A 27,310-nucleotide genomic window follows, 5' to 3' on the forward strand; every position below is an offset into this window, starting at 1 on the left:
AAGAACGAAAAACTGATGTAGACCAAGACAACCCCAAAGTAGCAACCTTTTAAAAGTATGTGTCTACAGCAAAATGGTACATCCCACCAAAAACACTATTTGTACAAATGCAAGCTGGGACATAATTCTTGGGGGGCAATTTGGAATAACTATCTAAAAATTAACTGTACACAAACCTGTAAGTGTGTGTGTGTGTGTGTGTGTGTGTGTATAAATTGTGTACATAAACATAATGCAATTCAATGCAACACTGTCATAGCAAAAAATATGGAATCATCATAAAAATACGTCTACGTATAACATTAAGTAAAAACAAAAGAAGTTGAAGAGCAACAATAGGAATCTATGGGCATGGAGGAGGAAACATAATTATATATGCATGAATATTTATAACAGGATCGATATGATCCTATCACCCAGGTGACCTCTGGGGAAAGGAAATTGCAGGACAGAAAAGGAGAAAAGGTCAGAAGGCTTTAAAAATCATTTATTTACACTACACTCTTTTACAGTTTGAATTTATTGTTATCGCTTACTGTTGCTTTAAATCATGAAAAAATGGGTGAACCCTGCAATCAGTAAAAACTGTTTTCTTTCTCATTTATCGTCTGTCCCTCTAGTCTCTATTTTCTATTTTAATGAGAACAATGCTTCACTGTGCTGTTCCCTTGACCAGTTAGGATTCCAAACTCCTTGGTGGCACGGAATGACACACTCACGCCAAGGCGCTGCAGTCACAGAGCAGGTGGCTTCAGGAAATGCCCCATTCAGGGTGCCGCAGGAATAGAGAGAGCCACGAGCAGGGGCTAGCAGAGCAAGGGCTAGCAGGCCTTGGTGGACATTTTCCAACTCTGATCTCACTTGACCCTTCAGCTGTGATCAACACTACCAACCAGACATTTTCTGGCTTTGTGGACACCAAACCACACCCTCCTGGTGTTTGTGTGCCATCTCAATCCCCTTGGGTTTCTGTTCAAGAAGGAAGACCACTGGGAGGTGGTGCCCAGGTGAACACTGATAAGATCAGAGGAGTAGGCAGGGGCTGACATGTGCAGGCTTTGGACCAAAGTGAAGAGTTTAGATTTTATTTCAAGGGCCACAAGAAACATTTAATCCAGAGGATGAGATGATCTGATGTGTATTTTAAAAGTTTTGGGGGGCGCCTGGGTGGCTTGGTCGGTTAAGCGTCCGACTTCGGCTCAGGTCATGATCTCGCAGTCCATGAGTTCGAGCCCCGCGTCGGGCTCTGTGCTGACAGCTCAGAGCCTGGAGCCTGTTTCAGATTCTGTGTCTCCCTCTCTCTCTGCCCCTCCCCTGTTCATGCTCTGTCTCTCTCTGTCTCAAAAATAAATAAACATTAAAAAAAAAAATTAAAAAAAAAAAAAGTTTTGGGGCGCCTGGGTGGCTCAGTCGGTTAAGCGTCCGACTTCGGCTCAGGTCATGATCTCGCGGTCCGTGGGTTCGAGCCCCGCGTCGGGCTCTGTGCTGACAGCTCAGAGCCTGGAGCCTGTTTCAGATTCTGTGTCTCCCTCTTTCTCTGACCCTCCCCTGTTCATGTTCTCTCTCTGTCTCAAAAATAAATAAATGTTAAAAAAAAATTAAAAAAAAAGTTTTTCTCTGGTTTCTATGTGAAGAATGGATTGCAAAGGGCAAGAGTAGAAGCTAGGAGACCAGCTGAAGGTTACAGCAGCTATCCAGGAGAGAGGAGATGAGGAGATGAAGTGAACAAATTTAGCTTATGTTCTGGAAGTGAAGCCAACAGAGTTTGTTAATGAATTAGGCATGGAAGGTGAGGGAAAGAAGATTAAAACCAACTCATATTTTTCAGTTTAAGCCAAGGGGTAGATGTACCCATAGTCATGGGGAAGATTAGGGATGGGGCAGGGTTGGGAGTTCTCTCTTCACACTCTCTTAGAAGACCCATGGTCATGGCTTCCATTTTTATTTTTAAATTGATGCCTCTCAACTTTACACTTCCCAGTCCAAAACTGTGCTCTGAGCTTCTCCCCTTTGTATACAATCACCTGTTCCACAAAACCCTACCCTTCCCAGAGGCACACCAAATTTAAGATGACCCAAACCAAGCCTGCCATTTGCCTCCCCAAACCTGGTTTCCTTGAGGTGTCTCGTACCTTACTGGAAAACCACTGTCCACTCAGCTGTTTTAGGTAGAAACCTGGACCCTGGATCCTGCTCCATTTCAATCTCCACATTCCACCAGTGTTATTTCCTATTGAGTTTACCTTCTGGCCTTTATACATGCAGCTTCCTCTGCCAAAAATGCATCCCATCACCCTTCAACTGGCTCATTCCTACCATCCCTCAGAGATCAGGTCAAATGTTACTTCCTCATCAGCTTCTTCCCTGATCCTCAGAATTGGTCAGGTCTTCCTGCGAAAGTCTCTATGCTGCCATTAATTTTTCTTTGTAGCACTTATCAACAGTCTAATGGAATCATCACTACTGTAATTAGCTGTTCAATATCTGGCTCTCCCCATAGAATATAAGCTCCCTGAGGGAAGGGACAGTGTCTGTCTTAGTTATACATCACTATATACTCAGTGCTTAGCACAGCATTCAGGATACACAGCAGAAGCAAAATACACATGGTGAATGAATGTTTAAGTGATGTCCTAATTAGCCACTAACTAACACCAGTTAAATAACCACCTCTGAAGGCTCAGTAACTACCGAGAAATTAGCTTAAGTAGTTTTTAACATACTTTCTAGCATTAAATTCCATAAAAATAAACAACTAAGAAATCTAAATCATATGAGTATTGATTATTCAGAGAACAAAATTCTTCATTATTTTAAATAAAATTTCTGGGGCACCTTGGGTGGCTCAGTTAAGCATCCGACTTCGACTCAGGTCACGATCTCAGAGTTTGTGGGTTTGAGCCCCGTGTTGGGCTCTGTGCTGACAGCTCAGAGCCTGGAGCCTGTTTTGGATTCTGTGTCTCCCTCTCTCTCTGCTCCTCCCCCACTCACGCTCTCTCTTAAAAATAAACAAACATTAAAAAAATTTTATTTAAGTTAAAAATAAATAAAAATTCCTTACAATATTCTTATAGGTGCAGAGGACTATATTATGTCCACATGTATTTAATAAGTATTATTTATATTTTTAAGTCACTTTAGTTTTACCTAGTGGCGATTTCAAACACACAAATAAGTATTTCATGAGAGTTTTCCATGGTTAGTCAAACATTTGCGTTTACTAAAAACAAAAACGAAAATAAGCCACCCACATGTTTCTTTTAATACTTCTCTGTGTATCAAATTACACATTATTTTTAAAGTTTTTTTTATCATTTCTTGCTTATCTGCCTACAAAAACATTTTTTGCATGCAGTATGATTTTTAAAATATAGTGACAACTTCACATGCCATTTTTTTAAAAAGTTCCATTATTATTTTTCAGAGGAAACAATTTTGTAGAGCCAACAAAAAGGAAGGAAGACACAGAGGCAAGAAGGCCTTTCTTAAACTAGTGGCCAGTCTATAATTTCTCCAAGAGGAAGTAAGGGACAGAACTGAGATCTGGAGGGGTTAGGGAAAGTTCTGGGCCTTGCCTTAAAGCTGCATCTACTAAGCAAGTATACCTTTTTTTTTTTTTTTAAATCAGGACTGCTTGTTTATTGGGGGTGGCATGTGGGGAGTGCTGACCACAATGGCACTGGGAGAAGGGACTAAGGCCCCCAAAGCAACTTCCTGCCTCCATCCTGATGGACATAAAAGACCAGCCCTGCTTATTTCTTCTGAGAATTTTAGTAGTCTGCCTAATCAACTAAATTGTTTTGTGTGTATGTATGTGACCTTCACTAGAAGCACATTTATCTTTCCTGGTTTCTGATTTTTTTCCCCTTTATTTCTTATTTTCCCTTCAATGAGGTTAAACTATGAGAATCACTTAATATTGTGACCTCAAATGAGCAAATTGCCAGATTTCTACAGCCAACAGTTTGACTCTATGGTAACACCGACTGGAGCAGAAACTTCATTTTGGAAAACATAAATGTTGCCTTAAACAGAATTTCCAGAATTGGAAAATAATTGGTAAGACACAAGAAAGAAAACTATTCCAAAGCTCCAGAGAGAACGGAAACCAGTAACAGAATTCTGGCAGGTGGGACACGTGGCGGGGAGAAAGAAGGATTGGGGTCATGCTGGGGTACAACAACGTGACGGCGTCCCACGGATGTCAGATCTGCCCCAGAGGCCGTGGAAAATAAGGGCACCTGAGAGATCCTAGCAGTCCCTCATAAGACCTGCCAAAGAACTTCCCACTCACAGTAGCACTTCCCCAGGAAGTAAACTTGGTGCTGAGTTTCACTATAAATTGACTGTGATTTCGAGCAGCCTACCCACCAAAGCTGATAAGAAGTTGTGAACTCTGAGCATCCTTGCTGTGTTGACCCTCATGGGCCATAAATGAGGGATCTTTACTGAGGAATGGAAAATGGGACCGGCCAGAGCCAATCGTTTGTGGGCTTATGGAACTCATTCCTACTATCCAGGGTGCAAACTTCAGTCCTTAGGTAGCACAACCAAATAACTGGTGTGTGTGTGCTTGCCCGGGAAGTAATAAAATTAATTTAGTAATTATTTTGCTGATCCTTTTCATAGTTAAAAGAGTTAGGTATTAGGCAGCTCCTTGTTTGGGGGAATAAAAGCAACAAAAATTCACCCTGGTAGAATTAGGTTTAGCACAGAAATTAACAAAGTGGCAAAAAAACATCCTAAGGATTATCAAAACCACCAGTCAAGAAAGAGTAACTGATCCAGTTACTGGTCAAGGGACTGAGTCCCAATAGAAGAAATATGAAAATGACTCTCTAGGACTTTGAAGTTCTAGGTAGAAATCTTATAGATTTGGGTCAACAATATTTTCCCCTTACCTTCCAGTTGAAGATTATGACTGTAAGTCAGAGGGAAGTTATGGGAGTATACAGCAGACAGTGAGAAAGAACTGACTCAAATGATAGGCTGCTCTTAAAGAATATGAGGACTTTCTCTCAGTGTCCCAGTCACAGGTAAATTCCATGTATTTTCATGTGATCATGCATCCATACACAGTCTCCCCTCTGTGTGAAACTTCCCTCCTTCATTCTGTCTTCATGGCATCTGAAGACAGCACAATGTCACCTCCTTTATGATGATGCCCAGGCTCTTCTGGACAGTCACTTTCTCTGTTCCATACTCTTAGCACTTGGCAGTCACCTTATCCGGTATTTATCCCATTGTTACTTCTTTTATAAGCATCCTGTTATTATACCAGACCGTATATTCCTACAAATATGTTTTTTTTAATGTTTTAATGTGCATATAGTTACACACAATGTGACATTAGTTTTAGGAGTACAACACAGTGATGCAACTTCTCTATGTTATGCTACCCTCCCCACCAGTGTAGCTGCCATCTGTCACCATACACGTTATTACAATATCATTGACTATATTTCCCAGCTGTGCCTTTTATTCCCATGACTTATTCACTTCATAACTGGAAGCCAGTATCTCCCACTCCTCTTCACCCATTTTGCCCTGCCCTTCACCGTCCTCCCCTCTGGCAACCAACCATAACCAACCATACAGATGTTCTCTGTATTTACAGGTCTGATTCTGCTTTTGGTTTGTTTATTCATTTGTTTTGTTTTTTAGATCCAACATACGGGTGAATCCACAAATGTCTGCTGAAGGAAAGGGCAGACAAGTATGATCTCATGGGCAGATTCTAAAAGGAAAATGGTTCAAGGGTGATATGTTCTTCTAAAACAAATTCTGTCAACTCCATCACAAATGGGTCTGTTGAGGGGCGCCTGGGTGGCGCAGTCGGTTGGGCGTCCGACTTCAGCCAGGTCACGATCTCGCGGTCTGTGGGTTCGGGCCCCGCGTCGGGCTCTGGGCTGATGGCTCGGAGCCTGGAGCCTGTTTCCGATTCTGTGTCTCCCTCTCTCTCTGCCCCTCCCCCGTTCATGCTCTGTCTCTCTCTGTCCCAAAAATAAATAAACGTTGAAAAAAAAAAAAATTTAAAAAAAAAAAAAAAAAAAAAAAAACAAATGGGTCTGTTGAAGAGGCAAAGCAGAAAGCATCTCAAGAAACAAATGTGTCCCAATGAACTCAAGTTTTCAGTGGGCACGTACAAAAGATGGCAGAGAGGCACAAAATGCAACAAGCAAAACAAAAGCAACAAGCAAAAGACAGAAAACTGTAAGAACAACAATGGAAATCTGAAGCCCAGAATGAGCTGATGTTTGTAATCAGTGCAAAGGAAAAATTCACAAGGAAATTTTAGGGATGTTGAGAGAATGAGGCTGCAAGAAGCAATACAGCCATTGGCCACGGCACGCTGGATGAAGTTAACTTAGAAGAGAGAGAAAGTAGATCTAGTCCACTCCAATGCTGCAGCTCTATCAAAGAGACTAAGTGAAAAACTAAAAAGGATAAAGCATCACAGCTAAGAAAATGAAATCCTGGATGAAGTCTCTAGCCCTATAAGAAACAACTCCCTGAGTTGTGGAACCATTGCCAGTAATCTCTGAAGAATCATAGAGAAAGACTGGAATTGGGAAAAAAAAATTCTGGTTTTCAAAAGAAAAAAAACATTCTAGAAATAGTACACTGAGCAGCTTGGTAACGACTCCCTGAAAAATAAACTGACAGATATTAGACAAATCATCTGTGATTAATTGAAGATAAATTGTTGACTGCCGGGAACCACCATGGGTATACGAAAATGAGTGAAAACTAACATAATTCTCTTTTTTTAACAGTATTGCTAGATTTGGCATGTCAATGGGCATGACACAAGGTACAGTATATCAAGATTTCACTAAGGCCCTTGAAAATGTCTGACACTACCTTATTAAAAGATGGAAACAGAATTCAGTTAAGTGAACTTATGCAAGTTAATTTATAGCAAGTTGAAAGACTTAAAGATAATTATTTAATCCACCAATGATACTAATGTGCCATAATGCACACAGCTTTCCAATTCAGCATTTTCATCAAACACTTGGATAAGGACACAGAAAGCATGCTGTTCAGGTTGTATATCTGATCCAAGATAGGAAGGACAGGAAATATGTTTGATGTAAAAAATCAGCCTTCAAAATTTCTGGAAAATTAGAATAATGGCTGGAAAACAAACAAGATAAAATTAAAACTCTAATTCACAAGGGAAAAAACTTTTTTTCCCTCAGTGTGAATACAACTGTTGTCAACAAACTAATACAATATAATGCTATATTAACAAAAATAAAAGGATAACAAGTAATATTCCTATCAATGCATTAATCAGACCAAACCGAGGTAGTAAAGAATCGAAAACCTGTCTTAGATGGAGAGATTTAAAAACTTAGAATATTTAGCATGGAAAAGAGAAGGTTCAGGAAGAAAATGATGTTACCTTCAAACATATACAATGATAATATATAAAAAGAGGATTTTATTTATTGTGTGGATCCTAAGTAATTGACAATAAGTAGAATAAGTTGAAAAAATAAATTTTAACTAAAAATTTGAAAACAAATTTCTACTAACAAAAACTTTTCAGTCAAGAAATGAGTAGCCTTGGGAGTCCTTGGGACACCCCCATTGCTGGAAAAGTTCAAATCCAGGTTTGAAAAGGCCTATTTGTCAGATGCAGTGGAGATTCTGTCCTTGGCATGGTGGCCCCGATGACCTTAGCCCTTCAGCAAAAAGATTTTATGCTTCTGAAATTAGAAATGATGCCCATATCAAGAAGATGAGTAGAAGAAAAATGACATGTCAGGCCAACATGAATTGACATTTACTAAAGAAAATGCTCTTTTCTTTCTATTCTCTCCATCACTTCTTCCAGGCTCCCCGGGCATTACCTAATGACTATATTACCTAGTTCCTCTACACCCCACACCCACTGCTAGAGAGGGACTCAAGTTCCTCATATGATGTGCCTATAAAATTAAGTCATTGTGAAACACTGCACTCAAAAAAGGTCTTGGAGACCGTCGTTAGAATTCTGATTGCAGGAAAAGAAATTTAACAGCTGTTATCAGAGCTGTGCAGACATAACCACTCCGCTGCACAATGTTTACTTGAAAATGCAGGAAGATTTGCTAATGGCTTGCTTTCTGTGCAGAGAAGAGGATACTACGACAGGCAACTCCAGAACAGTAGCTGTTCTCATCACACATACTGCGCATCAAGTTCCTATACAGATGTCATTTCCCACAGCATTAAGATTAGCATTCTTCATTTAAAATAGACATGAACGATTAATGCTCACCTATAACAGAAAAGTTATATTAAAACACCAGTATTTATTTATTTTTTATTTTAGAGAGAGAGAGAGAACATGCACGTGAGCAGGGAAGCAGGGCGGGTGGGGGGAGAGAGAATTTTTTTTTAATTTTTTTTTTAACGTTTATTTATTTTTGAGACAGGGAGAGACAGAGCATGAACGGTGGAGGGTCAGAGAGAGGGAGACACAGAATCTGAAGCAGGCTCCAGGCTCTGAGCTGTCAGCACAGAGCCCAACATGGGGCTCGAACTCACAAAATGTGAGATCATGACCTGAGCCGAAGTCAGCCGCTTAACCGACTGAGCCACCCAGGCGCCCCGTGAGAGAGAGAATCTTAAGCAGGCTCCATGTTCAGTGAGGAGCCTGATGCAGGGCTTGATCCCACAACCCCTGGGATCACGACTTGAGCTGATGTCAGGAGTTGGACACTTGACCGACTGGGCCACCCAGGTGCCCCAAAAGGCCAATATTTTATTTTTAAGGATTTTTTATACGTTTATTTATTTTGAGAGAGAGAGAGAGAGAGAGAGAGAGCGAGCGAGCATGAGTGGGGTAGGGGCAGAGAGAGAGAGGGAGAGAAAATTCCAAGCAGGCTCTGAGCCGCCAGCACAGAGCCCCATGTGCGCTCGAATTCATGCACTGTGAAATCATGACCTGAGACGAGATCAAGAATAAGATGCTTAACTGACTGAGCCAGCCACCCAGGTGCCCCACAAAACAGCAATCTTTTAAAACCCAGTCACTTATAGTTTCTTTTTTAAATTCATATCAGTAAAGAAAAAGCCTTAAACACTGAAGAATTCTCCAACTACCCTTTGACCTATATTACAAAAGAGGACACATTACTGTTAAAAAAAGTTATGACAAAATTTCTACAAACTTCTAAATGAATATACTACAATTGAAATTTTCTAATATAGAATAGAATTATTCTAATTATTTTTATACTATTGGAAGGCAGTATAGAAGTAGTAGTTAATAAAGGCCTAAGAGTTAAACACAGAAGGAAGAAATCCTGACTCCATTACTGATTAGCTGTGTACCTTGTGGAGTTGCTAGAACACTCTAAGCCTGTTCTCTTTCCTGTCAAATAGGAAAATACCACCATCCACCTCATGGGTTATTATGGCGATTAAGTGAGGTCATATTTGTAAACCTCCTGGCATAGAGTGAGGAATCAGCAAAGAAGAGGGTAGAACCACCAATATATACAAGTGTAACTTTCAACATGTTATAGACGCTGGATGGACAGTGTATAGGCAACCTGGCCTGGCTCATCTCCTGCTTTATTGCTTTGTTAATGTCCTCATGACTTTACATAAGGGTCACACATCAAGCTGGCCTGAGGGATCCCCCCCTCCACCTCTGATGGACCATCCCCATTAACTGACAAAATGCTTTACTTCTCTTCCTCCTCCATCTTTATAAACTTGCTGTTCTTGACCTCCACATCTCCCTCTTGCCATGATCCTAATTTTTGGCTTCCTTTCCCAGCCAAGTCCCCAGAAGAATTGCCTAGAAGCTCTATGTCCATTCCCTTACTTCCCATTTATATTACACTGGCTTCCCTCACTACTGCACTGAAACTGTTTTCATTCAATCAATGATGTCCAAGTGGCCAAACCTAATGGATACTTTTCAGTCCTCATCTCAATTTACCTCTCAACTCTCATGACCATTCTCCCTTTCTTGAAATGCTTGCTCTTTGCTCCTGGCTGCTGTAATTCTGTCTCTTTTGGATTTCATCCTACTAGACCACTAAATGTTGGAGTTCCTCAATTCTGTTCCCCATTCCTAAATTCTGTTCTCTTTTCATGTTAGATTCTTTTCCTATATGATCTCATCCATTCACCTGCTGGCTGGGGCCAAGAACTCCTCAATTTCTATCTCAGCCCAGACCACTCTGTTTTCATTCCAGGTACACATACCCAACTATACACTTACTGGTTCCACTTGGATGTCTCATAGGCATCTCAAAATTAACACATCCAAACTTAAATTCTTGAGATTCCCACTCAAAGTTGTTATTTTCCCAGTTTTCCCATTTCATTTAACAGCATCTCTATTCCTCTAGTTGCTTAATCCCAGTTCCCAAACTTGGCCAACAACCCCCCGCGTGACTTGCCCCACTTTTCCACCCTTTTTGTGCAATCCTCCCCTAAAGCACTCTGTTCCAGCCACATTGGCCTTGTTGCAGACCCAGGAATCTGCCATGCCTTCTCCCCACTTAAGGTTTTTGAATCTAAGTGTTTCCTGTACTTAAAACAGTCCCCTCCATTTGTTTTTCCCCAGCCCTTCTCTTAAACACACATTTCATCTGACAAATCCTGCCCATACCAAGATCAGCTCAAATATCATTATTCTCTAGAAGTCTTCCTTGAATATCACTCCTATCTAAAATGGATACTGCCCTTAAAATTCTTTGGAACATCCTGTTGTTTTCCCTCATGGCAAACTCTGAAATTTCTAATGACATATGCATTTATATTTCCATATTTAATGTCTATGCAAAAAGTAATCTCTGTAAGAACAAGCCCCACGTTTGTTATGTTCATTATGTTCACCACGCTACCCCCTGGGCTTAACTCGTGTAGGCACATAAGGTCTTTCTGAATATAAGCCATGCACAAGTTTCTCCCCATAACACAGAATATATTTCAAACCCAAGGATAAACATTATATGACTCTAATAAAGTCTCACATTTGAGTAAGTCAAAGAACTGAGACATATCTTAGGTATCTACTTGCATCAGATAATATAAAAACCAAAATGAGCACTTATTCAAACTTAGAAAAAGGTTTTTCTGTGCATTAAAAATAAACAGGAAGAAAGTCAAGATTATGTAGAATACGTTCATAACTCAATTAATTTTATAATATTAAGTTTTCAGTGACCTGTTAAGACAGCACAAATTGAGCTTAGATTAAATGTGTGTGTTTATAACTAATTTTTATGTTTAAAAAAATCCATATATTCTTATAAAAGAAAAATAGTTATATGTTGACATATATAGTATGTATATGTTACTTGTTTTTACTTTTAAAATACATTTATAAAGGAAAAATGTTCTGAAATCCTGATAATATACACTCAGGACTGTGGTTAAAAAAAATTAAATTTCTCTCATTATCAAGTAAAAATAGTTGATTTAGCAAAGTAAAAGGAAACATCCCCCACAACACACACTTAAAAAAAAAAAATGATGGAGCCATTGAAATGGAGATGACTCAGTCCCCAGTGACCTCACCAGCATCTGCTTCAATTACCTCTGAAAATGAAATAACCAAATTACCATTTAGCTTTCTGCTGTGCTAACAAAATTAATCTGGAATATCCAAATTCATCTGCTTTAAATTATATATTATACAGCTTCTAAACCAAAACCTCTTCTAGCTCTAAATTGTGAAGAATACGCACCATGGATGTCATAATCGACAGTAACATAGTCCCAGAGACACAGGAAAAATTAATAAAATGATTAATGACTTAGCTCTAACCATCCTTGACAGTGATTTAAATCATGCCACCTATTCGAAATTGGAATCAATTTTAAGTCTGTCCTACTTTGTATGATACATGTGTTCTTGAAAATACATATGCAAACTATATTTTAAATGCTGTAGAGTGATTCAGAAATATAACCAGTTTTTTGGTTTTTGTTTTGTTTGTAGTATAGAAAAGAATATCTAAAGCATGAATAACTCGTCTGTAACTTAGGTGCTTCCTAAGTTCACATGATCATATTTTGGTCATCTAGTCTGTCAAGTATTCCATAAATACACACTAATAAATACCATTTTAAAAGTCAGACATATCACAAGGGGCGCCTGGGTGGCTCAGTTGGTTAAGCATCTGCCTTCAGCTCAGGTCATGATCTTATGGTTCATGAGTTCAAGCCCCACATCTGGCCCTGCACTGACAGTGCGGAGTCTGCTTGGGATTGCCCCTCCCCTTGCTCATGCTTTCTCTCTCTCTCTCAAAATAAATAAACTTTAAAAATAAAATAATAGATGTAATCCATTTTCTTGTTCTCTTGTTCTTCTGTATCTTCTTCATATGCTATGTTCACACCTAAACAATTTGTCTCACAACCATCAAGCTACATTTCTCATTTCAGTCCATGTTAGCCCCACCTCAAAGTCATCTTTGATTCTTTTTCCAAGTGAAATAAGGTACACCATTCTAGTAACGGAACCACCGAGGAAAGACCTCCTTTTTGCTCTCCACTAATTTCTGCTTCAATGGAAGCTAAATCCTGCCTTACTTTGGGAGGAGACCTAGGGTTCTCCCAATCCGACTAACTCATCTTCCCTTTTTGTTTCAAGGACACTTGGATTCATCCTCAATGGTACTGACACACTGGGCTGCTTCATTTGCTGCTGGATCACCCTGCAAACCGTGAACCATGTGTCTTGCTTGGTCTCTTCTGAAACTTGGCCTGTTACCCTTTTTGCTACCAATTTCATTTAAGTGTGGGAAAGAAAAAGCTAGAACAAGTAGACAGGGCTGCTACAAATTCACTGGTATATCACTAAATGAGTTAAAAAAAATATAGGGCATCAACCATTTTGTTTATGCAAACTTTACTCGAACCAGTCAATGAAGGAAAAGGGAAGTAAAAACGCATAAACACATGACCCATGGCTTAAGCACCACGCATCTTTACAACAAAAGGGCTCAAGCAAAGAGCATCTCAGCTTGTTAGGACCTCTATGCATCTAGAGAGGAAATAATAGGGGACTTCTTGCCACATCCCCAAAAATAGAAAGGTCAGGAGATTGGTGACATTTTTGTCGGTACGTAGAGATTTTCAAAGTTCCCTTGAAAGACCAGAGATTCCCTAGTTTGTTCCAAAGTTCCTAAAAACAATTTTGCATTGAAAATCCCCAAAAATAACAGTTTAGGGCATCTGGGTGGCTCAGTCGGTTGAGCGCTTGACTCTTGGTTTCGGCTTAGGTTATGATCTCACAGTTCGTTGAGATTGAGTCCCATGTCAGGCTCTGTGCTGAGAGCACTGAGCCTGCTTGGGATTCTCTCTCCTCTCTGCTCCTCCCCCACTTGCTCTCCCTCTCTCTTAAAATAAATAAATAAACTTGAAACAAAAAGAAAAAAGAAAATTCCACTTTAGTACTTTAATATATTTAATCTTTAAATCAGTCTCACTTATCCTCCCATGGATAACTGATAAAATTCTATAAATTCAATTCAACATAGTTTAATGAAGAATATGGTATAATGATTATAGGTATGGGCTGTGAGGTCTAGCACAACAGGGTTGAGTCCTGGATCCTATGTGACCTGGGTCCTATGTGACTGTGGGCAAATTCCGCAACATCTATAATAAAGCTTAGCAACTTTATCTGTGATTAGAATGATAACAGGACCTACCTCATGGAGTAATCAGAAGATTACACGAATACACAAATGTGTCTCTGTTACACAGTTCAACAAATGCTAGCTATCATTCACAGTGAATGACTGTTAGATGCAGGGCATAAAGCTAGACCTTGTCAGGAATATAAAAATGAAAAAGAATGGACAAAAACAACAAATAAAGTAGAGAAGATGACAGCGTTATGGGTACATACAAAGACAGACTGTACGAAGAACGTCAACAGAAGGCATTAGGAGGCCTAACGATGCCCTCTGAGTCCAGCGGCAGGGGAGGGCACATCTACGTGTGTGTGTGTGTGTGTGTGTGTGTGTGTGTGGAGGGGTTAAGAATTAAATGAAATAGGAAAAGCGTCAAGGAGACAGTGTCACAATTACAGATGGGTTTGCTGTCACTACATATAGGGAGAAGATGGTGATAACAAAGTTTATTACACAAATGTGTAAGACATGTACAGAAAATCAAAGTAGGACATAAAGACAGAAAGGTAGGAATGAGCCATATGGTCTCGAAGTTGAGAGACGAATTTGAGATTCAGAAGTGACACATCTGAACTGTGTCTCAGGAAGACTAATCTGGGAAGATGTGTGGGAAGATACGTACTTAGCATTTGATTTATGAGGGTAGAAGGGGTGACTGCTGGAATTTTCAGATACGAGTTTCAGGGGAAAAGAAAGAAAAATTCCTACTAAAATAACTGACAACTGGAGTCCAGGCATGAGCTAGGAAGCTCCAGAGCGGTGAGCAAAAAGCATTTTCTGGTTCAGAACTCAATTTTCGCACACTGAAGAGTCACTGTACCAGCAATAATGAAAGTTTTCAAAGGCCTGTGCCAAACTGTCTCAAGCTGAGACAGTGCCAAATTTCAGACAAATTCAGAAATTAGTTCAGTTGAAGTCTTCCCCAACTGTCAGCAACATTAAAAAATGAGGCGGACAGCTTAAATCATTTACTTTTTCGAGGACTTTGGTCTTATCTGTGTCTAGAGTCTTGGGTCTTTCACTGAAGGCTGTGGCCACAGCATATTTATGGACAAGTTTCAAGGGACATATAAACTCCCTGAAAATTTAAGCCTGTGTATTAATTCTTTCTTTTTCTCATTTATTCCTATATTCCTCATTAAGACAGCGTGCTCTGATGTTATTAGGTCTTATTTTTCACTGGAACTTATTGTAAAGACTTTATATATGTATTTTAATTCAGTAGGTCCTCCAACAATATCATGAGGTAGGTACTACTGTTATTATTCTCATTTTAGAGAAAACTATACCCAAGGCCACACAGCCAGTAAATAGTTCTACAGAGGAGAAACCTACCGGAGGCCCACAAACAAAAGTTCCCCAGGCTTCATAATCAAAATAGTTCCATTTGGTGGTTTTGTTAGGTTACAGCTTCACTGGGTCTCACTCCAGAATCTAGGACAATCCAGATCAGCCTGAGATTTCAAGGAAGAGGACACATGCTTTTTTGTCACTGATCCTTGAAATTAGTTTTATAGGGAGCCATTACACTGCACTGGGGGGAAATATATTTATATAACAGGTACTTTACGTACAGCTGTCTTTAAATAATTAGCTAATATGTATTAGATCAACAATTTTCAAAGAGATTTGTTGTTCAAAGAGGAAAAATAACCTCACTCTCAGGATACTAACCTCCAAAGACCCTTCTAAAACAATGAGTTCTTTTGATCCCACAGATCTTTTGGCCCACCATAAAAAATAACTGTAAACTGTGATTCAAGATATATGTATACTTGTATATATTTAAAAGAAAATTTTCATAAAATATTATTGATTCTGACTACCTACAATGCACTCTGATATTTTATATTCAGTCTAGCATTAGTCCAGACTAATCTATTCTCTTCCATTCCATTAAAAAAAAAATGCTGGTTCTCATCCACTAAACTGATTTCAGGATGCCCTGATGGGTTGTAACCTACAGCCTGAAAAGCAGTATACTACATGGAATTAAATCAAGTAACTGCCTATTCCTTAAAAACAAGGCAAAACAGCATGACTCTATCTGTTAATGTCTAAATGTTCATAAGCCTTTCCTTTAATCTGTAGAAAAAAGTTAATGATTTCCTAAAAACATCAGCAGCTCAAACTTGACCATGGATATTTTTCCCATTAATGCATGACAAGCGATATGTAAATGTTCTCTTAAGAGCTGCTTGATCTGAACTCAAACAAAATAATAGGAAACATAAGCCTTAAACAACATTACAGCTCATTCAAGAGTTTAATTGGTAATTAGTAATATTTTCAAATAAGGAACAAGCTGCTCTTTTATACAAAATGTTTAAAAATATTCTTAATCTTTAAGATTAATAAAATTGCTGAATACTAAAAAATCTATAGTAATAAAAATTAAGGCTCACAAACCACTTAGGTTCTACATTAAAAAAGCCGTTTTAAATATTCTCAGTCTTTCAGTTGGTCAAAAAAGACTTAACAAACTTGCTACATGCCAACCACTATTTATTTAACAATGTAACATGGAAGGAGCACTGACCTATAGCAGAGTCCCACCCTTCCAGATGGCTCATTTGGGGGGAGACTGAGTGCAAACACATAAACAAGAGCTATGGATATCACACACGGAAAGTGTTCCTGGGCAGTGCTGTGGATCACTACAGGCACTAATGGCAACAGACATCTTGGATGGTTCTTAGAAACTGAAATCAAATATGGTTTCCAGTAAAACCAACTAAAACACTTCCAAACCCATGTACAATTTTCCCTACTTACCACATCATGATGCTAATAACATGTTCTAATCCCCCCTCTCAAAGTACAAATTAATGCTTAAGGCAATGTAAACTGAGAAATATGGAATAAAGAAAAACAATCAGTGATACAGACAAAGTAGACTGGGATTCAGGGCTCAGATCGTCGATTTAAAAGCTAAGTGATTTGAGGCAAGGTATTTAACCTCCCAAACAACAGATCCATCATCTGCATTTCTATCTACTCATATGATCATTGTGAAGATAAGTGAGAGAATGCACATGAAGGTACTTTGTAAAGTGCCAAAAATGTTATTATTATTAACTTTTATTAGATCACTAGACAGAGAGAAACTGAGAGAATAAAATATTAACCAAATATTAAGCCAGTACAGAGTTAACACTTACCAACACTTAAAACAGTTCTATTTGCTTTTCATGTACCAACTCAATTAAAACCTGCATTATGACTGAATATCTGAATCTAACTACTGGTAATAACAAAGTTTCTCCTCAAATCTTGGACACACTAAGGTTCTACTCTAATGGTCCTTGGCCAGCAGGAAAAAACAATCTACAGACTGTTAATTAAAGGAAGGGCAAGAGTTCACATCACACCACTCCACCCATGTGGTATATTCATTCTTACTTAGCACAGGCATACCACAAAGTGGCAGCTCTTCCCTCAAGTTCAAAGACAGCCTTTGTGGGGCTAGAGAGGGGGAGCCCTCTCTGTATCCTCAGCAGTGCTGCAGATCAACCAACCAGACCCATCCAGCTGACACCTACCACTGGATCTTAGACTCTACTTGCCCAAAAGGGCCTTCTGGGTTTTTCTCTCCAAATGTATTTCTGCATTCATTTCTATCATAGGCAACTACTCTTTTTAGATAAGAGCAAACCTAGCGAGTAACGTGGATATCTGCAATGTAAAACCCTGACTTACATGGGTGGGATATCCACACTACATGTTTCCTACTGCCCTAGTTGGTTAATACTCTGATGTTAAACTTGACAAGATGTAGTATGGGATGTCCTCAAGCCATAAACAAGTTTTGTTTTGTTTTTTTAAAGGTCATTTGGGGCAGCGTGGGTGGCTCAATCATTCGAGTGTTCAACTCTTGATTTTGGCTCAGGTCACGATCTTGCGGTTCTTCAGACTGAGCCTTGTGTCGGGTTCCTCACTAACAATACAGAGCCCTCTGGAGATTCTCTCTCTCTCTCAAAATAAATAAACACAAACTTCTTAAAAAGTTTTTAAAAAGGTCACTTAGAACTTAGGATGTACTTCTGCACATTAATTCACAATGCTGTGAACTGACCTGTGTTCTACAGGGCCCAACGTACCACTAAGTTGCCACACTGCCAAGGGCAGTATTGCAGAGCGTAAGCTGTGGTTGAAGAAGGACAGAGCTGGGCTCCAATCCTGCCTCACCTGCCTGTTGTATAATCTCACTAAAATTTATTCAACTTCTCTGAGTCTAAATTTCCATAGCAGGCAAATCATATTTGGGTATGAAAATTATGTATCAGAGGCTTGGTGTGAAGGTAACGTGGACCAGTTTTCCCAACCTTTTTCACAGGAAAGCATGCACAGAAGAGGACAGTACTCACACTGCACCCTGGAGTAAGATGCTACTCATGGCGAAAGGTGACCAGCCTATGTGGTCCTGCGTAGCGGCCACTCTAAAGGCTGAGGGGTTGGTGTCTGTGGCATGTACGCCTGAGACATGAGTGTGTCAAACCCAAGTGGTGAGGCTCTGATTACCAGTAAATATACATAAAGTGGTCTGCTGTGAGCCCAGCAGATCACTGACAATTTCCCCTCATGGGCTTGGGCTCCTACTCTGAAATAAAGAGAGTGCCTTAGAATTCTCAAAGCCCTTTGGACTATGTAATTCCACTTTATACTATTCCAGAACCTGGCTGTGCTGAGAACAACGTACGTTTGTGTGATTCCACTGTGGACCGTTATGATTCCTCCTGCCTCCCCAATTTGAACAACAAGAGCAGCTCATGGGATGAGTGGGGTATCAAGAAGAGGATTTCTGGGTGAAGATGAAGGTGCAGGTAAGCACAGAAGCTGGAGTCAGAGGTGACTGAGTACTCACTGTGCCCAGCATTCTGCATATGTTACTTTAATCTTCACAGCTATCTTGGTTTGGTTTGGTTTGATTTGGTTTGGAAGAAGGAGCCACACAACTTATTATGTATATTTAATAAGAAGACTATCCAGTGGGTTCCAATATCAGACTCCAAATCCTCCCCCCTAGAAGAAGGGGTCAACCTCAATCAGTGTAGACAAGGACCAGACCTGATTCAACTGTGGTCCTCCTCCTTTGGACTTCATCTCCTTGGTTCAGGCTGGGAAGTTTCCTTCTATCAAAGCCATTTTGTTAGTGGATTATTATTAGCCACACTTAACAACAAGAAATGCAGGGTGAAATTTAGAAAACTTGGCCAAGGTTATTTACTAGACTGGTTTTCAAACGCTAGGTGTTCTGCTGATGGGTCAGAGGTTCAAGGATGAAGAACCACCAGGGTAGAGGTTGGGGATGGAAGCCAGAGGTGTCAGAGGAGTGGGGGTCGGAGTTCGCTCGGCATTCTGCACCCTTCAGGGTTTGGGGTGGGAGAGTGAGGCAGAAAGAAGAGTGCCATTCCCCTCTGTGCTTCACACCACTGGCTCTGAAGGTGGTGGGTTAGAAGACAGCAGGTGGCAGCAGGATCTCTGCCTCTCCTGAGAAGCAGGAAAGAGTGGGAAGAGGCCAGCAAGTCTAGGGAAGAGGGACCTGTATGAACAACACAGAGTCTACTGGTCTCTACCGCTCAGTGCCAATTCACAGGGCCTGTCAGACCTTATCAGAGGGGAAAAGTAAATCTACAAAATACCACTTCAGGTTAACTGAAAGTAGATTGTTGATATCCTAAATTAACCCTCAATCCTGAAAGCTAGGTTTTTAAAAAGTGTTCGAACACACAAAGAACATAAAAGGACCTGCACAAAAATCAATAAATGGGTTCTAAATTCTGCAAAAGCTAACTAACGTCAAAGACAATGTGGAAGAGTTCTGTGTGGCACTACTGAAGAAAATACCTACATTCTAACTCGAAGGGGAAGGGAGAACAGAGGCCACAGTGAATAATGATGACTCCACATAACACAGGGAGTATAATTTGCTTTAATAATTCATTTGCTTTCAAGATATGTCATGTATCAAGGAATTAATACACACAAATATAATATACCAATTTTGTATACACAAATTCTTTGCAGAAGCATGGGGAAAGGTCTCATGAATCATTCGATCTGGAATAGACAACTGGTATAAAACACCACCAAAGATCTGAAATCTAGGTGGGTCCGGGCCAGGAGATCCTGAAAACTCCTTGGTACTCATCCAGAATAAATCTACCTACTAGTGATGCTAATTCACCCTTCCATTTAGAGAGTTAAATAGGCACATTTCAAGATAAATTATAAAAAAGGAAGTAATGGGTGATCCTCAAATCACTAATTTCAGTCTAAAATTATTAAAATATGGTCTGTTAAACTTAACTTTGTTTTGATGCTAAATTCAGAGAGAGGGAGAGTTACATCAACAAAGGAGGTAGAGTAAGGATTATTTACCAAACACAACCATACAACGTTTATGAAATGATATAGTTAAATAGTACACCAAGAAAACAGAAAACAGAGGCTATTTAATTACATGGAAGGGAAAAGGGATGAGGGAGGGGAACAGAGTTTAACATTTAAAATTTAAAATTTTTAGGGTTTCAGAAACATACTATGGTAATAGATAGAAATAAGACAAATCTTCCTTTTGATAACCTCTGCACACTAGTAGAGATTTGTGTAAGGTAGTGTGAGTTCATCAATTCAGACTTACCCTTGGTCTGACTTTACAGTCTGCTGTGGAAATCTTGCCTGGACTGCCCATAGGCACACCGCTCCAGAGAAATCAGCCCTATGTTGTCAGAAACTGACTTTCAAGTGGGTCCTGTTGGGAATTCCACATTATGGCAATTCCACAGTTCAGTCAGAAAGCATTTGAAAAGATTTATAACTTTGGTTGCCTCTTTTCTGATAATGGAGGGCTATTTGGTTTGCCTTTTGCCTTTAATAGCTTGACCATTTTTGGCCACCAAAGCATTGTAACAACTAAACTATAGTTTGTTTGTTCTCTCTCTCATTTCCTAGTAACTAATCATGTTAATGTGCTGTTAGAATAGCATCCCTGACTTTTTGTTCTTGGCCTGTTATCCTTACGCTCTGAAGGTCATACTTAATTTTTGGCTATGTTTTCCTTTCATTGTTAGAATACTTCTCACAAGAGGTCAAGGCAAGCATGACAATTAAATTTTACATTTCTGAGCTGAAAAAACTGTGCTGTTCTTCCAGAAGGGTTTCATCTTGCATTGTAATGAGAGGTGGTTAACATTGAGCAGATTGCTTGTGAGCCACTAGTTACCCTCATCGTTGGAATCAGTTTAGATTTAAACTTAGAAGTCACTACAGCTTTGAAATCACTACATAGGGTATCCATAGGCAGAAAAATAAAAAAAAGAACTTTGAATCAAACTCATATCCCATATAAAAATTAATTCAAAATGGATGGCTGAGGGGATGCCTGGGTGGCTCAGTCGATTAACTGTCAGACTCTTGATTTCGGCTCAAGTCATGATTTCACGGTTCATCAGTTCAAGTCCCACACTGGGATTCTCTGCCTCCTCTCTCTCTGCCCCCTCCCCTGCTTTTTCTCTCTCTCAAAAATAAATAAATTTTAAAAAATGGATGACCAACAAATATAAAACATAACACTATAAAACTTTAAGAAAAAAAAGACAAAAGAAAATCTTCAGGACCTATGACTGGGTAAAGAATTAGACTTGATACCAAAAGCTGAATCCATAAAAGGAAACACTAATAAATTGAATCGCATCAAAAGTAAAAACTGATGCTCTCCAACAGAGGCTGCTAAGATGAAAACAAAAGCTATAGACTGGGAGAAAATACCTATAAACCATCCATCAAAGGACTAGTATTTAGAATGCGTAAAGAACTCTCAAAACTTAATAAGAAAACAGGCAAAAGAAATGAAAAGACATTGCACTGATGATAGAGAGATAACTAATAAGCACACAAAAAGATGTTCAGCTTCTTCAGTCACTAAAGAAATGCAAATTAAACCACGAGATACCACTACACATCTATCAGAATGGTTAAAATAAGAAAGAGTGACAATACCAAATGCTGATGAGGCTGTGGAGAAACTGGGTCATTTACGCAATGCTGATGGGAAGAAAGGTAAAGTGGTACAGACACTCTGGAAAAGAGTATATGGCAGTTTCTTACAAAATTAAATATGCACATCACATCTGACCCAGCAATTCCACTCTTGGGCATTTATCCCAGAAAAATTAAAACCTATATTTACACAAAAACTTGCACACAAATTATCTCAGCAGCTTTAGTTGTAATAGCTCCAAACTGGAAATAAACCAAATGTCCTTCAGTGGGTGAATAGTCAGAAAATTATGAGATATGCATACCATGGAATACTACTCAGCAATAAAAACAAACAAATTATTGATACATGCAACATCTTGGACAGATCTCAAGTCTGAAAGTCTGTGTACCCTCAAAATTTGTATGTTCAAACCTAATGCCAAACGTGATGGTGTTAGGAGGTGGAGCCTTTTGGGGGTGATTAAGTCATGAGGATAGAGCCTCCACAGATGGGATTAGTGCCCTTATAAAAAGGGTATGAGAAGGCTCCTTGCTCCATCTGCCATGTGAGGTTAGAGCAAGAAGATGGCCTTGTATGAACCATAGAGAGGGCTCTCACCAGACGTAGAACCTGGAACCCTGGTCTTAGACTTCCAACTGCCAGAACTCTGAGAAATAAATTTCTGTTATTTGTAAGTCACCCAGTCTGTGCTGCTTTGTTATAGCAGTCTTAATGGGGTATAAAACATAAGAATTGCACTAAGCGAAAAAAAATCTAATCTCAAAACATTACATATTATGATTCCATTTATATAATATTTTCAAAACAACAAATTACAGCAACTGAGGACAGATCAGTGGTTGTCAGGGGTAGCAAGTATAGGGAAGGAAGTGAATACAGCTACAGAAGGGTAGCACATGAGATCTTTTTGATCAGTATCTTGATCGTTGATGTGGCCACAGAAATCTATACATATGATGAAATTACATGAACTAAATACACACAAATACACAAACGAATGCTTGTAAACCTGGTGACATCTGAATAAAGTTGGTGGAGTGCATCAATGTCAATTTCCTAGTTGTGATACCATAGGATAGTTACATAAAGTGTTACCATTGTAGAAACTGGATAAAGCGCACAGGATATCTCTCTGTAGTATAGCCTACAACTATATGTGAATCTACAATTATCTCAAAATAACACATTTTTAAAAATTGCTATATAGTTCTTATTTATTCTAAGTGCCCTCTTTTTAATGTTTCACTCATTAGATACCTGATTTCTTCCTTCCCCTATCTTGCTACTCTCTGTAGTCTTAATAGTGGAAAACATTTCACTGCAATTAGTCATTTAACTCTTGCCTTCCAAAAACTCTTATTCATACTTTACTATTACTAACTGGAGTACACCTTTTGGGAACAATGCTATACTTGAACAGTAACTCTTCGATGCATGAAATGGTCAAAATACTTTCCGAGTCTTGGTTACTCCATTGGTAAAATAGGGGGAAACCTAGGTTAGGTTTCCTGTGAAGAAAAACAAAATAGTAAGTAAAGTACTTTGCACATAGTAGTTCCTTAAATGTTCATCGCCTTTATTTTCCTATTAACAATCTAAAACCTAGCTTAGGGGTGCCTGGCTGGCTCAGTCGATAGAGCATGTGACCCTCGATTTCAGGGTTGTGAGTTCGAGGCCCTTTCTTAAAATAAGTAAGTAAGTAAGTAAGTAAGTAAATGAATAAAGTAAAACCTAGCTTAATTTCTGGGTTAAAAACCTAACAAAAAACTGTTTTCCAGTTTCCAAGGCTTACATTTGGAAAATAAGAAATGCCTCTTTAACAAGCACAGACAGAGGATGTGGTGAGGCTGAATTCAGTTCTTAAAAAATATTTCAACTTAGGAGACCATAATGATAATTAAAAAAATAGTTTTATATTTATTTATTTTTGAGAGAGAGAGACAGAGCGTGAGCAGGGGAGGGGCAGAGAGAGAGGGAGACACAGAATCTGAAGCAGGCTCCCAGCTCTGAGCTGTCAGCACAGAGCATGATGCGGGGCTCAAACCCACAAACGGCGAGATCATGACCTGAGCCCAAGTCAGACACTTAACCAACTGAGCTACCCAGGTGTCCTAACCATAATGATAATTTTAAACCTATGTGTTCTCACTTTGAGTGAGACTCACTTTGAAAACATTCTTTCTGTCAAAATGGTGTTTTAGCATATCATTCATTTTATTATGAAGAGTAGCTGCCCAATATATGGTTAAATCTATAAAGAGTAACTGATCATAAAAACCAGATTATATCTATTCACAAACCAACAACTGTATGTTAGATGAGTTCAGCTTTAATAATGACACAAACTCCAATGGTGGAAATTCATCCATTCCATCTACCCACAAAAATACTTTTTAGTAACAGACTCCTAACAAGGCAACAAGCTTTCAAGATGTCATAGATTTTCAGTTACTAAACCAATCAAGCTACCAAGCAGCAGGAACTAAGCATTTAGGATCTAAAATTCAATATAGGATGCTAAATATGGGGATTCTGAGCAATGTGCAGCTCAGTGCATAATGACAGCTAGATTCTCTGAGCAATAGTGGCCTGAGAGAACCGTCAAAGGCAGAAAGACAAGAACCAAATGTTACTCCTCTACTGTAAGCAAGTAAAAGGATGACACAAAGCATATTTAACTTCTATTGGCTGCCTGCTTTGTTTATGAACACTTACAAAACACAGAATGCCAAGTCATACTTGAGGACAAAGTCTTCCCTCAAACATTTTCTTAAAGTACTGATAATTTTGCAAAGCAATGCTTACCGAGCAAAATAACTTTGTTTTCGTTCCTTCTTCTCTTCCTTGGTATCCATAATATACAATCAAAATGCAAAGTATTTGGAAAAGTCCTTCTTTTTAATCAGTGAGTCATAACCCTACAATAAAAAAAAAAAAAAACAAAGTGACTATAAATTAAGAAGTTTGTAATAGCCAGTATGAAGAAGAAAGCAGAGTGAAGATACATGGCCCCACCACAAACAGAAGATATACTTTAAGCCATAAAATGCAGTCACGTTAGTAATACACGAAATGCAAATACTCATGGAGGGTAATAAAAACCCACAATTAGAATGGAGGTGTTAAAGTAAAATAAAAGGTAGCTAGGAAAATAAACTGAAGTATTTTCCTCATAATCAACAATTATTTCAAAATGTGCTAAAAGGAAAACCATTGATTTTTGAAGATTTTAGGCTGCCTCTGCAGAATCTAATTATTTTTTTTATTTACAAATTCATAATCATTTTTTACAAGTAATTAATAATGAATATGTCTCATACATAATTTTGAAAAATGGATCACTTAGGTGTTTTACAAGAATGTTCTTTCTTTAAAAATAACATCAGTGTTCCATTTTATTTTCGGAAACATGCCAGTGACTACATCCCACTTGAGCAAATGTGGAAATGAAAGTACAAAGCCTCAGGAAGTTATTCTTCAAAATGGCTTTAAATGCTTGCTCTGCCTCTCCCTCTCCCTACCCTGCTATCCTCACCTATGCTTCCCAGGAGCGGCTTAAACCTATAATAAAAGGTTGTCTCCAGATCAATCTTCCTTAAACACCACTTTCATCATGCCACTCCTCTGCTCAAAATTTCCAATGTCTACTTACTGCCTGATTCACAAACCTAAATGTTTTGCAAAGCATTAACATTTCCTAAAATCTGTCCCCTCATCCTAAGGGGTATCAAAGTTAAAGCAAAGAATGTTCATCGATCAAAATTACTTGCTAATTCATTTCAATCCAATGAACAATTTTCTTTAAGATTTCATTTTTAAGTAATCTCTGCACCCAATGTGGGGCTCAAATCCACGACCCCGAGATCAAAAGTCACATGCTCCACTACGTCAGCCAGGGGCCCCTTCAATGACAACTTAATTCACATACATACTCGATGGAAGGCACTGTGATAAAAATCAGAGGCCACAGATACATAAGCCACGATATTTGCCCTAACAGAGTTTATTGTCTTACAAGGGAGATGCTTATGATGTCAAGTCAATGGGACACCGACGGCTATGGCGGTGGCACAGGTGCTCCTAGAGCCCAGAGGAAGAATACTCAGCCTTATGCAGGCCCCCCCCCACACACTCCCCATGCACCCCAAGATTTGAAGGATGAGTATGGGTTTCCTACTTGAAGGGTTTCCTGTGTTGTTCCTAGTAGGACACATATTTCCCTGCTGCTCCAGGATTAAATGTGAAGCAGGGCAATGGTGGGGTGAGGACGAAGACATGGGCAGGATTAGGGTCATGGCAGGCCTTTTTATGTCACACTAAAGAGCTTGATCTTAATCCTAGCTATGAATTGTGTGCTGCCCACCCTTTGCTGCTCCTATGTCAGACGTCACGAAGCAAATCGTGCTGAGCTCGCTACAGACATTACTGAATTGATCAACATGAGATAAAAGCAATTTTCTCATCCCTGATGTACATGAAAGAAGTTGCCAGAGCATTCTACATGAGGGAGTGTGATATACCCAGGCTGTAAGGATGGACTTGAGAGGGTTGAGAACAGCATGAAATAGATCTGTTGGGAAGAAATGACAGACGGTACAATAGTTCAAAGAGGAGGACCCACACTTAGGCAGCAGAATCCAACACAGAAAGACGGGGGAATGCATTCAAGAAATATTTAGGAGGCAAATGAGTCAAGACCTGGTGACTCATTCAGCGTAACAACATGACAGAGGCAAGATGAAGAATGCCCTCCAAATATGTGCTTCAGGGGCCAGGTGGAGGGTGACACCACAGATATGATACGATGGACGTGAAGCGGGCCGGCTGGGTGTGGGCTGGGGGCATGGAAACAGATAAAAGATCAATTTGGGACACGTTGCCTTTGAGGTGCCTGTGGGATAGTCAGCTGGAGACATTCACCAGACGTTTGATTATGTTTAAAGTACACGAGTGCAGTGAGGGAAAATGCATTTAGAAATTATCAGCATATGGTTGTGGTTAAATAAAAAAAAAAAAAAAAAAAAAAAGAACGACAGCAAGCAAGCGAGCAACAGTATGATGATGATAACACTCTGCGAACACGTCGCTACACCTAAAGCCCTGAATGGAAACAACAGGGCTGCGCTCTCCACTCCTACTGTCTTACCTCCATGTCCCTGGCATGTACCTTGCCCTCAAGGACTTTATCAACCGGTAAGGAAAATAAGATAAAAATATGTGTGCAATAATAAATAGATATGTGTGCAAATAACTAGAATAACAGGTAGTAACCTGGAGCTGTCCAAAGAAGTAAGCATACAAAAGACGCAAAGTTCCATTTTGATGGAGGTAATAAAGTAAGGCAGGGCAGTGAAAATTTGAACAGGTAAAGAGAAGGGAGAGACAGCATTCCAGAAAGAGAGATCAGCTGGGCATAGGTATGTACAGGAAAAGAAAGACACAGTCAGGTAAGGACTGAGTAGCTACCAGATAAGAAAAGGGAAGCAATCCTAATGCCTGCCTACTGCAAGTCACTTACTTCAACATATCAGGCGCACGTTCTCTCTTCTAATCCTTACAACCATACTGTGAGTTTGGTATCCTTATTTCCACTAAACAGAGGCTGAGAGATACTAACTTCCCTAGCACCAGCTGTGGCAGAGCA

The 27,310-nt window shown here is 39.4% G+C and overlaps 1 protein-coding gene across 8 annotated transcripts in view; it reads right to left on the bottom strand.

Moving 5' to 3' along the window:
- The window catches only part of NCOA7 (nuclear receptor coactivator 7), a 156,533-nt gene that overhangs the window by 106,169 nt on the left and 23,054 nt on the right, over positions 1-27,310 (bottom strand). For 4 of the 8 annotated variants that reach the window (XM_047101530.1, XM_047101529.1, XM_047101531.1 and 1 more), the window contains exon 2: positions 24,472-24,584. The exons of the other annotated variants lie outside the window; for them this stretch is intronic. In XM_047101530.1, coding sequence (XP_046957486.1) covers positions 24,472-24,521 — 50 coding nt within the window. In that variant the 5' untranslated portion in view covers positions 24,522-24,584. The remainder of the gene's footprint in view (positions 1-24,471; positions 24,585-27,310) is intronic. 8 annotated transcript variants of the gene reach the window in all.

This window comes from Lynx rufus, unplaced genomic scaffold (genome assembly GCF_022079265.1).
Source record: "Lynx rufus isolate CCGP_SWC_20201006 ecotype Redwood Valley unplaced genomic scaffold, mLynRuf1.p SCAF_6, whole genome shotgun sequence".
In the NCBI taxonomy this organism is placed as follows: domain Eukaryota; kingdom Metazoa; phylum Chordata; class Mammalia; order Carnivora; family Felidae; genus Lynx; species Lynx rufus.